Below are 14,637 nucleotides of genomic sequence, written 5' to 3' on the forward strand. Positions count from 1 at the left end.
GACCTGTACTGGGTGGGTCGCGGACAGGTGCTCAAAAATACAGTAGAATAGAATACACCTTTATTGATCTGCAGGAACACAGTATAAGAAGAACAAAAATGTGTGAAATGCATGTTGCACAGGAAAATATATAGATTTATGTTTTAAAAAAATATTATATATGTGTGTGTGTGTGTTTTCAACAGCTATGCATGATTTCAGTCCATTTTAATGACAAATTATTCTAAATACCATTAATTGCTTCAATAAGTTCACAGAAAATCTACCCAAAGTTCAGATGTGGCACAGTAAAGATTGAATTATTCTTAATTTTATAAAAATTTTTAAATTAAAGGATGGATCTCGTGGGATTAAACTAGGTCATTTTACACCAAAATTTGTTCAACACCTTATTCCAGGGGACGCTACTTCCTGATCATGTCGCACACAAGATACCAACTTTTGCTTCTGTCCTTTCACAATAAATGCCCTTGATTTAAGGTTGACAAGGACAGGAGTGTTTTCACTGCTTCTATGAAGATTTGGGCCACTTTTGCATGCAGTGTGAACGGAGACTGAGCAATTAAGTTGAATTTTCCATTAAATCTTATTGGCATGATTTTGGCATTTGAAATGGAAAATTGGAGACCCCAACCATAGTTTAGGAACAATAACATCAGAGATTTAAAATGGGGTTATTTTCTAACTGAATATTTCATTTTGTCTCTTTAAAAAAACAATATTTAAGATGTAAAGATAGAAAACAGAAGCTCAGTGTGAAATACGCAGCTGTAAACCACACAGTTTGCTTTACATGGGGTTGTTCCCGGGACCACACTGCTGTGGTTTTAATGTTGGCATATTGTTCTTCAATCAGGTCGGTGGAGCGTTCCACTTTTCTTTCCTTTCTGAGAGTAAACATTTATTCCATGACTGTAAAGTGGTGTTTAAAAGCAGAACTGATGTCCCGCTGTTCGGTTTCCCTCTACGGATCATTTGCCACAAAGAAGCCAGTTTTATACAATGTGCAGAAAGTTAATTGAAAAGGAGTGGACAGGGGCGAGATACTGATGAAGATGAGGATAAATGAGGATGGAGGGGTGGATGATGAATGCAGCAGATCCAGATGAAAACTGGGATAACGACGATGAGTGGAAAACGGCCTCCGTACGCCGTCGCACTAAATCGTGTTAGTGGACTACATCCTGTCGGTACTCAACTTCTCACCAGCCTGAAGGCGATAAACAGGCCAGCTGCCGATTGGAACCAGATGTTGAGAAGGAAACAAAGAAAGAGAGAGAGAGAGAGATGTAGAGGAAGGAAAAAATCTGCAACAATAAGACAGGAAACAGACCGAATGCTACTGAAAACTCAAAACATGACGGGATTACATCTGACTGCTACCATAGAGCAGGGCTTCTCAACCTTGGGGTCCCATTTTTGCTTATTTTTACTATTTTTTAGCTACTACACCACACTTGCCACATTTTAACCTCTTTTCACCATATTCCAATGCCTATTTTTCAATCACCATTTGTCACGCCCATTATTTGCCAGCGTAAACTAATTGTTAATAATTTTTTCTGTCCATTTTAGGCCAATATTTACACTTTGAACCTTTTTTTTAACCACTTTTTCTCTCTGATTTTGACCACTCTATTTTCCATCCATCCATCCATCCATCTTCTCCCGCTTAGCCGTTTCCGGGTTGCGGGGGCAGCATCCTCAGTAGGGAGGCCCAGACTACCACTCTATTTTGCAACTTTTAACTAAGTTTTGTGGTTTTGTGAAACAAATGATAAAATTTCCACGGCACTGTTATTACCAAAGCAGTAAGTGTCAGAAATCAGTCCCTGCAGGATCTTCACTTTCAATTTATTTGATTTTGTGGCCCATTTTTATGTAATTTGGGGAGATTTTGTGGAATAATTTGAAGAAATTTGCAGGAGAGTCATTTTCCACTATTTTGTGATTTTAAAATGTGACAAGCATGGGGAAAGTGTGAGCGCTGCTAATATTGTTAAATTTCATTGGATTTGTGTGTTCATTTGGAGATGTCTACAATTAAATTAGTGGTTTCTACAACGATTCATGGTTTCTCTGACTTTTTTTTTAATTTACTTTTGCTGCAGACTGAATTGGGTGCTCCAAGCACCGGATTTGGCCCCCGGGCCTTGAGTTTGACGTGTGCGTTCTAAGGTCCTATCTTTGGTTAGACCCATTTGGCTGAATGCACCTGCACGCAAATCCCGGTCCACAGGGTTCAACCGCTAACTGATGCTAACTGCAGATCATCACAGGACGATATAATCCCAACAAACTCTGATTCCTGCGTTCACAACCTGTACAAGCAGCAGGGGAAGCTTACTGTGCTGAACAACAATAGTCTTCATGTTTCAGGCTGGCTCGGCTCAGTTAATCCACGTCCGGAGAGCTGATCACTCCATCCTAATCCAATCAACACCAACTCTCACGTGAGGAGGATCAGGTGAGTGATTTTGAGCTGCTTTCAAATGGGTCACGTCAGTTTTGGAGCAGGAAACGTACCAAAGGTGGTCGATACAGGAAGATAGACATGATGGCACGAAAGCTAATGTTAACGATAATATAAACAACACCAATGATAATGTGAATAACATAGCAAATGCAGAACTGCTGAAGATTTGCAGATGTGGACAAATGTTGAAGTGTCATCAAAAAGTTGAAGAACTCGGAAAAAGTCTTGATGCCATGAAAAATATATCAAAAAACGTCTTTTTTTTCAAAACGTTGCAGTTATTTTCACAACATATTTAGGTGTGCATGCTAGAGGCTGATATACATTGCAACATTAGAAATCATTGCATTTAGGATAAAAATACATTTAAAAATAAATGTTGAAATTGGTTGAAAAATGTGGGAGTCATTAAAGGACAAGGCTGAATGTAAAAACTACACACACAAGAAAAAAATACAAAAATGACTCCATGAAAACATGCAAAACGACAGAAAAACCCACAAAACAACAAAAATAACCCGAAACCCCAAAATGCATAAAACACACAATTTGAGATTAATACAGAAATACACAAAACATCAAAAAAATATTTCACAAAAACACGCAAAATGACAGAAAAATACATAAAAGGACAATTTTAAAAAGTCCACAAAAAGACTCAAAACACTGAAATCTACATTAAAAGCATCTGGATATTAAATTTGGTAATGAAATTTGAGATGCAGCAGTTTAATTATTACTTTTTACAGTGTTTTTGAATGAGATGTTAAACCTTTAGAAATCAGTGCAGGAAAAATCAGCCTTTTGATTGTACTGTATCTCAGTGGTCTCCAACCACTGGTCTGTGGACCATTTGGTACTAGGTCATGATGTAAAATTAAAATTTTTAAATTATTTGTATTTTTGTCAGTACTCGTTCAAGCTGTAAGGTCTTCAAAATAGCTTTTAATATTGAACTACAGTATATATTTATTACTTTTATTACTATCCAACTGCTACTTCTGCTAATACGATGGAGTTGTGCCCATAATTACACCCACAATAGGAATAATAAGGGGGATTAGGGGAAATTGTACCATTTGTAAAGAAGAAATTTATTATTAATTGTCATGGATATTGGGTAGAAAAAGGACAAAAACGAGCATATGTTAGAAAAGTACTTTATTATAAAGACACAAATATGAACTGGAAGTCCACAGCTTCCCTGAGAGAAGAGAACATTGCATCCTCCACACCAGCTGGAGACTGAAGCTCCGCCCCCTTATAGCTTCAGCGGGATGACGGGCCAGTAGTTGGGCTGCTTCAGGTCACAGTTCCTGTCGAAGGTCAGCTGCATGGCCGCCTCCATGGCCAGGATCTTCGGCGCGTCGTCTCCGTACAGCTTCTTCATCTCGGCCGCTCGCCGCTCCCCGGGTCGCTCAGTGGGCGGAGCCACGCTGCTCCTCAAGAAGCTGCTGTGCAGGCTCTGGTCGGCGGGGACGTAGCTGTCCTCTTGCTCCGCCTCCAGCTGCTGCTGCCTCTCTGAAAAACACAGGAAGCGTTGAGTTTCACCAAGAGCTGCACCGACCAATCGCACATTTTTAAAAAGACGGACCTGCCGATTCCGATTTCGGCTGATCCAGATTTTTTTTAAACTGGCAGCGTACACCTTGAATGTTCCAATCTTATTTTTGTCAACCATTAAACAACCGTGAAACAATACAAACTTGTATAAAATTTCATGGTGCTTACAGTATACAGTTTACTGTCGTTGTTGTTAACCCGTGTAGCAGTTTCACCAAAATTAAAGTCTAGAATCTGACGGGACTCACTCAGCTCCTCCCTGTGTTTCTCCGTTTGAGCGAAGTACTGTCGTAGCTCCTCACTGATCTCCATGTTGCTGACATCACACTCGATCACGCTGTCCGAGCTGCTCTCCTCGTCTTCAGCGTCACTCTCCTCCTCCTCCTCCTCATCATCACGCCAGTCAGCGTACCTCTGCGACTGCTGGCAGTAATAGGGAGCGTAGGCCACCTCCATGGCCTTCCTGTAGGCCCGTCTGTGTCTCTGGTACCAGTTCATGGCGTGTTGGTAGTGCTGCCAGTAGCGGCTGTAAACTGGGCTGGAGAACCAGGACATCAGGGTGCTAACATGGTCCTGTACATGGTGAGGATCGGCACATGGTTTACGGTTGTTTTTCAGTAAAACACTTTCATAGGCTCGCACTAGGACCTTTACTTTTTCCTATTTAGTAAATATGACACTGACACAGTATCATTTACATAAAAAGGTATTATTTGCATTATTTTACTACATAAAACATATAAAACATATCTTAAACTCATTTTAGTTCAGGGGCCAAATACGAAACAGTTTGATCTCAAGTGGGCCACAGAACAAGTTATTTCAACATTATTGTGCCGTAGTTTACAGTTCTACGTATACGTAAAATACACAATATGTAAGAAACGGATCATGTCCAAGCAATAAGTGACAGATATCCATTCCAACAAGATATTCACTTTAAATTTCCTAGATTTTTGTGACCAATTTCTATTTTAATTAAGGGAAATAGTATAGTTTGAGGAAAGTTTAAGGATTTTGTAAGATTTTTTTTCTCCAACTGTTTAACAATAAAAATGAAGCACATACATATATACATACATACCCAATATTTATACAGCAAAAATTATTAAAATATCATAATTTGGTAGAATACACTTAAAAATCATAAAGAGATCAAGTAATAATAAGTTGTGAGGAATAGCGATATTATAAAATATATTTTATGGAGGGGGCAGATGTTATCAGTTTTACTTCATTCTGCTCCTTTTCATTCATCTTTTTTTCATTGTGGAGGAAAATACATTTGTTACAAAGTCTTGAAGGAAATAAACAAACACTTGCAAAATAAATTAAATCAAATGCTTTATTAGATTTCTTACCATGGCTGTAGATGACCTGATGATCCTTTTACATCATCTGTAAACTTTTATATTTCTGCAACACATGTACAAAAAAAAAAAAAAAAACATTATTTAGTTTGACTAAAAACATCTTTTAGTTTGAAAAAAAAAAAAAAAAGTCTTTAATGTATCAAACACGATGAAAAACGCTTCTTAAAACGTTAAAAGAGTGGAATCTGGTACTTATTTACCTTCCTGTTGTCCACTTGTGTCGATGCTGTCCATGCTTCCGCACAGGCATTACCCAGAAGGCTTTGCGCGCAGGTGGGCGGGCACGTGACTCAGTAACGACACCACGCGGTCACAGGAGGAAGTGCATGTATGTAGCGTTCTCTTTCATTTACCTATTTATTTGAAATTCAAACAATATTTAAACTACGTTGCCATTTGTGAACATTTTATTTTAGAAAATGTGTGAAGGCATGAATATTTGCAATAAAATAAATCTTATTTGAAGGATAATCTGTAGTAAGTTACTGTAAAATGCCAAATATGAGGATGTAAGGAGGATATGAACCTATTGATACATTAATGTCACAATTTAAAACAATGACCATTGTGAGCATTAACACAGGAACAAACAAAGGGTTTATTTGTATTTTTGTTGATTTTTCTCTTGTGTGACCTTTGTCATTTTTTTTTTGTTAATTTGTGTTATTGGAGTCATTTTTCATATTTTTATGGCCATTTTGTGTATTCTTGTCATTTAATATTTTTGTCTCATTTTGAGTCAATATCTGTATTTCTGCTGTCAATTATTATGCTTTCTGACATTTTTGGTAATTTTGTTGTAATGTGTGTTTTTAGTCATTTCTGTTTTTTTTTTTTTTTTTTTTTTTTTGTCATTGTGTGTATTTTTGGTGTCATTTTGTGTGTGTTTTCTCTCATTTCATGTATGATTGTTGTTTTGTGTTTCAGGATTAATTTCGTGATTTTTTTCCCCTTGTCATTTTGTGTGTTTTAGGAGTCATTTTCCATGTTTTTATTGTCATTTTGAATAATTTCTTTCATTTTCTTTGAGTATTTTTGGAGTTATTCTGCATGTTTTTTTTCTCTGTGTTTTATTATTCATTTTGTGTGTTTTTGTACTAATTTTGTAAATATTTCTGCCAATCTTTGTATATTTGGAGTCATTTCTTTCATTTATTTTAGGGACCACACAAAATAAGCCTGAGAACCACATGTCTGCTCTCGAAAACCTTTGTTTGTGTTGTGTATGGATAATATTGGTATTGGGCACACGACAGCAGCGTTTATGTATGCCAAGCGTGTTAAAGGTTGAAATTTTGAACTGATTTATAAAAGCAGATTTTTGTTTGGGAGGAGGATCCAGCAGACCAGAGTTGTGCAGTAAAGTGGGTCAGGCTGGAGCTCCAGGCTTCAGAGCTTTCAAAGGAAATGTAAAAAGACAAACGTGCCATTTTCAGAGGCTCATTCTGAGCTGTAGTGACTGAAATGTGAAAATTCCTACGGTATTCTGTGTAGGAACTGCCATATATATATATATTTCTATTCATTCATTGTTCAAAATGAGTCCCAAAAAAACATAAAGCAGAGGTTCTAAACTCATGGGTTAGGATATTTTTCCAACTCTTTTTTTTTTTTTTTAATTTAATTTGATCTTATTTTATTTTGAAAAAGGAATGCTATCTAGTCAAGGTTTAGCATCAGGTAGCAGAAGTTCCCAATGTGTTAGTAAAATCGTCAAAATCCCCGACTTGCGTATAAATATTGGTTACATTTAGGAATATGATTATGGTTAGCATTAGCATTCCACTTTTGGTTGTGATTAGTGTTAGGGTTGGGGTTATAGTTAGCATTAGTATTGGGGATACTGTTAGAAAGCCCACACTTGATGTAATGTTTACTGTTTATTGCATTCAGTTTAGTTTTTCATTTATACTGTGTTTTTCTTAGAAGAATGATATTTCCAATGTCGGTGAACGCACCATAGTTGTCCGACGTTTTTGAATGCGTCATCCGCGCGTGACCGTGCTAAATGCTAGCTTAACTGGTGCAGTTGTAAAATGACGTGTTTCAGCTGATGCAGCTCCATTGAGACTATTTTCCTTTGCCTTTCCACTCCATTCATCTCTACTCTTTGGTTTATCACTGTGTGTAAGTGACAGAAGGTGAGTGAGATGATGTTTAAATGCTGAAGTTAGTAGTTTGGAGATGTTTTTATTTAAGTTGTGCTGGAGCTAGCTGTGTGTTATGCTAGTGTGCTGTAAGGCTTTTATTACCTCTACCCTCCCAGTTCTTTGATGATCAGCTTCAAGGAAAGATGACAGGGAGTGTTCTCATCTATGTTTGTAGTTTCATGTTTGTCCTCCATCTTTGTAGTTTTCTGTCTGTCATGTGCTGCATGTTCTCCTTTGTCTTCATCAGCACCCACAGAGCCATTTGTTTAGACACAGCCCATCTGCTTTACAAAGGTGTCTGCGACCCCAGAAAACATTACAGTTTTCTACAAAACTCAGCGAATGTTCAGCACATGCAGCAGACGAAAACTTATTCAGAGAATAAATTCTTGAGCATATCAGGCCTCCTTGGACCACTGATATACACTTTTTTTTCCCCCACCTATAAAAAGCTCACAATTTTCAACAAACACAGGAAGTTCTGCGTCAACATTTCTGACTGCTCATTGCTGACACAATTTATTCCAAAATGAATCACAACACTGGGCATTTTTCTTCCACAATGTGCAATATCTTCTCAGCCAAATCTGTTACAATGTCATTCTGTAAGCAGGTCAGTTTCACCTTTTTACAGTCACATCTCCATTGATCAAAGTGTCCAGTTTCCTCCTTGTCTTACCATGCGACCTTTGTTTTTTAGAAGCTCTCCCAGTCTTCACTGTTCTGTGAAGCTTTAAGTCTCCCAAATATCCTCGGTACAGATCCAAGAGTGTTCCAAACAGGTCTGACATCTCGTAGCCTCTCGTCATGAACACAATCATCTAAGCCGTTTGGTGGAGAACTTGTTCCATTTTCCTCACTGCTTCCAAACAATGGCACTGTAGTTTCAGTTAGATGAAATCCAGAATGTCCTGTTACCTTCTCTTCTTCGCACTATTGTCTCGAGTTCAATGAGTCTCAGGAGCATGTTGTTTTATTCCATCTTGTCCCGAAAAGTAAAGATGACAGGATTATTTCTCATGATCTTTTATTCTAAACCAGCCCCTATGCAAACGCAGGCGGTAGGAAGCTGATGTGTTAATGAAGCTAATTCATTTATTTGGCAGTAATTATGCTTACTGCTAAAGTTACGGTAGGTTTTTGTTTAGTGTTAGCTTTAGAGTTCGAGATAATATTAGTAATTCATAATTAGAAGCTTTCTATCTTAGTTGCACTTCCCCAGATTAGATAAATCCCCTTTCTGGCAGCAGATCTGAGCATTCAGCCTGGAAATACTTCTCATTTAACAACGCAATTCTTGCCTTTGTTCTCCACAAAAGAGAAACAGTAAAAATACTCCCATGTGAACTATAACTGTAATTACTTGCCTTGGGTCGTTATAGTTAAAGGACACTGCTCTTTGAGGAACCAGGATGTTTTATTTTATCCATAGTTCATAATTTTCCCGAACACACATGGCATTCCCCACACAAACAGTTGTAAGCAAGTGTTTACGATACTAATCATATGGAAAGTACCTGAAGGTAGAAATGATTAGTCATGAGATTCTAGTTATTGTGGTGGTCAAAGCCTTAGGCTCTCACATGGTATGATGCCTGATGTGAGTTGTCTGTCTGAAGATTGTTTTTGTTCCAAGTTCCTGATGAAAACAACATCAAAACATAGATTTGTGTTCACTGTAAAGTACCTCCTTCTTTAGTTTCACTTTCATTTTGAGAGGCTTTTAAACAGCAGCTGATGCTGAAGTGAAAGAAAGTCATGCTAGTGCTGTAGTGATGCTGCTTCTCAATACACTCATCATTCTCCTGTTGGAAGGTATGTGATAGACTGTCTCTCATGGTTTTGGCTTTTTCCTTTACAAGTCATTCTGATTTTATGTAGATTTAATTTTGTGATGATTTTATTGGTGTTATTTTTTGGCTTTTTCTTCGAATTGCATTTTTCTCATGTAATTTTCCGTTATTGATTGGGAATTTTATTTTATTTACAGCATTTTGTACATAGCTATAAAGCTAGCTATAAAATCTTTGTATTTCACACCAAAAGCTGCCGCTCAATTTCAGCTGCAGCCGCTCATATTTCCATATTTGGGAGCACATCAGTGGAGTATGGCAGTGATGCCGTGTACACGTGCACGTTGGACAACCCCACAGGTGGAGCAACACTGTTTTCCATCACCACACCTGAGGATTACAGTGATTACTGCATAATAACCTGTTGCTAATGTGTGATTACCGTCTGCAGGTGTGCATCAGGTCACGTGGCGGAGGCTTGATGAGGACAAGTCGTTGCAGAATGTGGCGTCCTACAGCGAGCGGTTTGGGCAGCAGATCAGTGAGCCGTATGTGAATAAGGTGGTGTTTACGGAGGCGTCCCTAAGCTCCGCTTCCATCGCTTTGAGGAACATCACGTGGCAGGACGAGAGCTGTTACGTCTGCTCCTTTGATGTGTTCCCTCATGGCTCGACGGGGAATCGCACCTGCCTCACGGTGCGAGGTATCGTTTGATGAAAAGCTTCTTTTTTTTGCTCTTTTCTTTTTTCCTCCATTTTTTTTTTTCCCTTTTCTCTCTTTTTTCATTTATTTTTTATTTCTGGATTTTTTTCCCTCTTTATTTTAAAAAATTTGGGTGCGAGGTAACTTTTCACGAAAAAGTTTATTTTTTAAATAAATGATTTTCTTTTTTAAAATTTTTTCTCTTTTTCTCTCTATTTTTCATTCTTTTTCCCCTCGTTTTTCCGCTTTTATTTTATTCTTTTCTATTCCCCCCTCTTTTGTCTCTCTCAATTTTTTGGAGGGGTAATCGTACCTGCCTCATGGTGTGAGGTAACATTTCATGAAAAGCTTGGTTTTTTTTTTCCATTATGTTCTTTTTTTTTTTCCTCTATTTTTCATTATCTTTCCTTTTTTCTCTTTTTCCCCGTTTTTTTCTCCTTTTCTCTCTCTCTCTCTCTCTCTCGCTCTCTCTCTCTCTCTCCTGAATATCTTTTTGATCAGTGTCTCATGTTTATTAAACTAAAACTCCTCCACAGGTGTCTCTGAGGTGCAGAGCAGCCACGAGGTCATCAGTGCAGCTCAGACAGACGACAGAGATCTGATCGTCAGCTGCTCAGCCACAGGTAAACCGCGTCCCACCATCCACTGGAACTACACCACCGGTGCCAGACTCTTAGACCCACCACTGGTCACCACGGTGACCAATGATGACGTGACTTTCACCAGTAGCAGCAACATCACTCTGAGGATCGGTCCACACCTGGAGGGACACGTGGACTGTTTGGTGAACACTGGGATGGAAAGTCAGAGGACGGCGAGGACGTCTTTTTCATTCAGAGACGATAACAAACGCCAAGGTTTGTGTTTTTAAGAGTAGTATGTAATACACAAGATACAACCAATGACCACCAATAGGAAAGGTTTCCAGGGTTAGAGGTGTTATATTAGCTTTTATTTTGAAACACTCAGTACACTTTATCTTCAAATAGGAGCAAATGTTTGTTTTTAATGTGAGTTTGTGTCTTTCTCTAAATAAATGTGTTTTTGTAGTCATTTGTGTTTTTATTGTCATTTTGAGATTTTTTCTCAAATATTGTGTGTTTTGTGGTCATTTTGTGTGTTTTTAACTCGGATTTTGTGTCTTTCTCTCATTTTACGTGTTGTTGTTGTGGTGTGTTTTATGGTATTGTTTCATATATTTTTATCTCTTTGTTGCCGTTTTGTGTGTATTTCTCATCATTTTGTGTTTATCTCGTTTTTCTGTCTTTTTTGTTGTTGTGTTGTGTTTTTTTTTTTTTTTTTTTACCATCGTTTTCTGTGCTTTTCTTAATGCTATGTGTTCCTGTGTGTTTTTATTGTTTGTGTGTCTGCAGCATTGTTTTTTTCTGTTTTAGTATCATCTAGTATTTTTGTTCTATATTTTATTGTCTTTTTTTTAAATCATTTAGTATTATTTCTCTTTTTCTTCATTTTTGGTGTTGTCTTGTGTTTTTTTCAAATAAATTTCACCATCAGCACTTTTGTTACTGAGGAAATGCTTACTTTGCAGGGTTATGTTAGTTCAAGGTGTGTTTCTGTTTAATAATATATAAAGTCAGACCTGGTTGAACTTTTGGTTTTGTTTCACGAGAAGCTGAAGTGATCTGCAGACCTTGAATCCAGCTTGTGTCGAATTAGAGAAAGACATCATTCCTTTGGGGTTTTTTTCAAACTAAATGTAATTCATTATGTAAAAAAAACCCACATATGCACTAAAAATTTAAAAAGTTTTTTATTTTTACTCATCATGAGACAAAGTTGTGTTTTGCTTTCAGTTGCTCTTTTACGTAAACATGGATGGAACGCCTCTAGCTTTAATCATGATAAATGTTGTGATAATCACGTGTGTTCTTTCTCTTTCTAGGAGGAGCATCAATTCACGCAGGATTAATTATCGTCATTATTGTCATTATCGTCATTATTGTCATTTTCTTTGCTTTAATGATGGACAAACTGAAGACAAAGAGGTGAGTCTATTTCTCCTTCAGAGCTCATTGTGTCTCTGAATATCAGCTGATTTGTCTTTTCTTTCAGGGTGAAGATTAAACGTGTGATGATATCTGGTCTCGAGCTGCAGTCGACTCTCAATATTTAAACAAAACCTTTGCACCCAAGCTTTTCCTTCAATCAAGCACTTTATCATTTTTACAACTTAGAGGCATCAATGCAAAATTAATAAAACGCAAGCATTAGGGTTTATATATTATTTATATAAATATAAAAAGAAGAAAACACCAGAATGTTTTTATTTAATTAATTTTTATTCATAAATGTATTTATTTTTTTTTTTTAAATTAATTTTACGTTCATGTAATCTTGTTTTGAAAAATGGCTTCCTCTTTTGCTCACAACTGCCTCAATTAACTGCACTTGACAGGATGCACTCAATTCCCAGCAGTCAAGCGAAAGTGGAAGTGAAGATATATCAAAATAAAATTACCGGAACATAATTAAAAGTGCAATACAATTCCTTTTCAAATCATTAATTATTTATTTTTCTTTGTAGTCCGGTGTGGGACACAGACTTGTATAGGCTTCTGTTGAATCTGTGATAATCATATTTATCTATTTATCTAAATAATCCACTGTTAACCAGGAAGTTTGTTATTTGCACCATAGTATATAGTCATTTGAAAGATGTAAAGCCTTGTTTTAATCAGACATAAAATGGGTTAAGTGTCCAAAAATGGTGGAAAAGGTGGTGAAATGGGATTTTAAAAACCACAGAAATTGATTAAAAGTTGCAAAAACAGGCAGAAAAAGTGGTAACAATTGTCAATATTGGAACAATTAGTAGGAGCAAGCAGTTTAAACTGGCAAATAATGGGCATGACATATTGTGAATGTGGGTAAATTGGCAAAAATAAGCATGAAATATGGTGAAAAGAGGCTAAAAATGACAATAATGGGTCAATACATGCAGGTTTAGGTGGGAAAAGCGATGGAAGAGGTTTATAAGTGGCAGAAATGGGAGTAATGTCGCGAAATTGCGTTAAATATGGCAAGGAAAAGTGATGCAAATAAGTTAAAATGTGGGTAGTTTGGTGTAGTTGGAGAAAAAAGGTAAAAAATAAGCAAAATTGGGCTGTAATTGCTGAAAAAAAATTCTTAGTTTCTTGAAGGGATTTGGTGGCCCCTTCCCAGTGTCTCGTGACCCAAATGGGGTCCTGACCCCAAGGTTGAGAACCCCTGGTTTACAGGACTACAATTAACCTAACCTATGTTTTGGATGATGCAAAGAAAGTCGGGGAAAAGCTAGGCAAGCATGAGGAGAACATGCAAACTGCTGACTCTACTATTACATTACACTGCTGCAGCAAAGATTCCCTCGTGTTTTAATGAAGAGCATTAACTCATTTAGTTTATTATTAATGTGCATTGCTAGTGTTTGGCTGAAAACCAGCTATGAATGTATAAATTATTCATTCTACCTGTGTTGTGTGGGACTACTGAATATTCATTTTTGTCAATCTAAAAATACGACAAACATGTCAATAAAATATGTATACTTAAAGTATGTTTCATTATGTTTACTGTCCTTCTTATGACTCCACCCGTGGCCATTGTATGACACTTTATCTTGATGTTTCAACTTTATTTGACTTCATGGTTAAGGTAAAATAATATTTATTAAGCAGATGGATTTGGCTGCTGCATCAGCATTAAAATATACAGAAATAAGGCATAAATGTGAAATGCACAAGTCTGTTGAAGAAATTGAAATCACTTTGCAAAGGAAATGAATCAACTTTTGTTCTGTTTCTTTTAAAGTATTGGTTAAATTACAAGTTAGGAATAATTTATTTATGACAAGTACATAAAAAATTACTCCAAAAAATATGAAATCACAATAAAAATGCTGACAGATAAAAAACGAACAAATATGACAAGAATACACAAAATGACAAAAAATATGTATGAAAAATTACAGCGAAATACTACAAATGACAACAATATACAAAAACATGAAAATACAATAAAATATATACAAAATGCTAAAAAAAAAAGACTGAAAACACAAACATTTCTCCAAAAACACACAAAATAACTCAAAAATAATCAAATAAAAATTTTCACAGAAAAATACACAAAATGACTCCAAATGACAAGAATGTTCAAAATTACTCCAAAAACATGAAATTGCAATGAAAAATGTATACAAAATACTAACAAATACACAAAAATGACTCTTAAAACACACAGAATTACAACAAAAGCATTAAACACTTTTGTCTTCCCCAATGTTATTTAAAAAAAAAAAAAAAATTGGTATTTATTATCTAGCAAGGATGGTCTGTGCGTGCGTGTGGAACAAATATCTCCCTGACGCGGTGCGAGTTCGACCTGAAACTTGGTCAACGGGTTCCAAATACCCCAAGTGTGTGTATCTGTTATTTTAGAGTAATTTGGTGATTTCAAAATGTTTATTTTAATTTTATTTCACTTCTGGACGGCCCCGAAATGAAACTTATTCAACTTTTGACCTCAGGGTGTGAGAGGGCGCTAGCGCACCATCCATATCTATCGCCACTTCCGGTTCC

The 14,637-nt window shown here is 36.7% G+C and overlaps 2 protein-coding genes across 2 annotated transcripts; one reads left to right on the plus strand and one right to left on the minus strand.

The window, feature by feature from the left end:
• Positions 1–3,620: 3,620 nt before the first annotated feature.
• Positions 3,621–5,705, minus strand: gemin8 (gem (nuclear organelle) associated protein 8). Its single transcript, XM_028469863.1, has 4 exons — positions 5,613–5,705; positions 5,401–5,455; positions 4,288–4,612; positions 3,621–3,997 (listed from the first exon to the last, which is right to left on the minus strand). Exons 2-4 carry the CDS (start codon positions 5,401–5,403, stop codon positions 3,738–3,740), a joined length of 588 nt encoding a protein of 195 aa, XP_028325664.1. The 5' UTR covers positions 5,404–5,455; positions 5,613–5,705; the 3' UTR covers positions 3,621–3,737.
• A 3,602-nt stretch (positions 5,706–9,307) lies between these two features.
• On the plus strand, positions 9,308–12,825 carry LOC114477461 (nectin-2-like). The gene is made up of 6 exons (XM_028469779.1): positions 9,308–9,377; positions 9,626–9,715; positions 9,807–10,058; positions 10,594–10,914; positions 11,961–12,063; positions 12,131–12,825. Exons 1-6 carry the CDS (start codon positions 9,338–9,340, stop codon positions 12,189–12,191), a joined length of 867 nt encoding a protein of 288 aa, XP_028325580.1. The 5' UTR covers positions 9,308–9,337; the 3' UTR covers positions 12,192–12,825.
• Positions 12,826–14,637: the final 1,812 nt, after the last annotated feature.

Source organism: Gouania willdenowi, chromosome 2 (genome assembly GCF_900634775.1).
Source record: "Gouania willdenowi chromosome 2, fGouWil2.1, whole genome shotgun sequence".
Lineage (NCBI taxonomy): Eukaryota > Metazoa > Chordata > Actinopteri > Blenniiformes > Gobiesocidae > Gouania > Gouania willdenowi.

Excerpts from the sequence above, each read along its gene's own strand:
- LOC114477461 (XM_028469779.1), top strand. The coding sequence starts at position 9,338 with ATGCTGCTTCTCAATACACTCATCATTCTCCTGTTGGAAG. Across the intron at positions 10,059-10,593 it reads CACCTGCCTCACGGTGCGAG|GTGTCTCTGAGGTGCAGAGC; the intron begins GTATCGTTTGAT and ends ACTCCTCCACAG. Across the intron at positions 10,915-11,960 it reads AGACGATAACAAACGCCAAG|GAGGAGCATCAATTCACGCA; the intron begins GTTTGTGTTTTT and ends TTCTCTTTCTAG.
- gemin8 (XM_028469863.1), bottom strand. Across the intron at positions 3,998-4,287 it reads GAAACACAGGGAGGAGCTGA|AGAGGCAGCAGCAGCTGGAG; the intron begins GTGAGTCCCGTC and ends TGTGTTTTTCAG.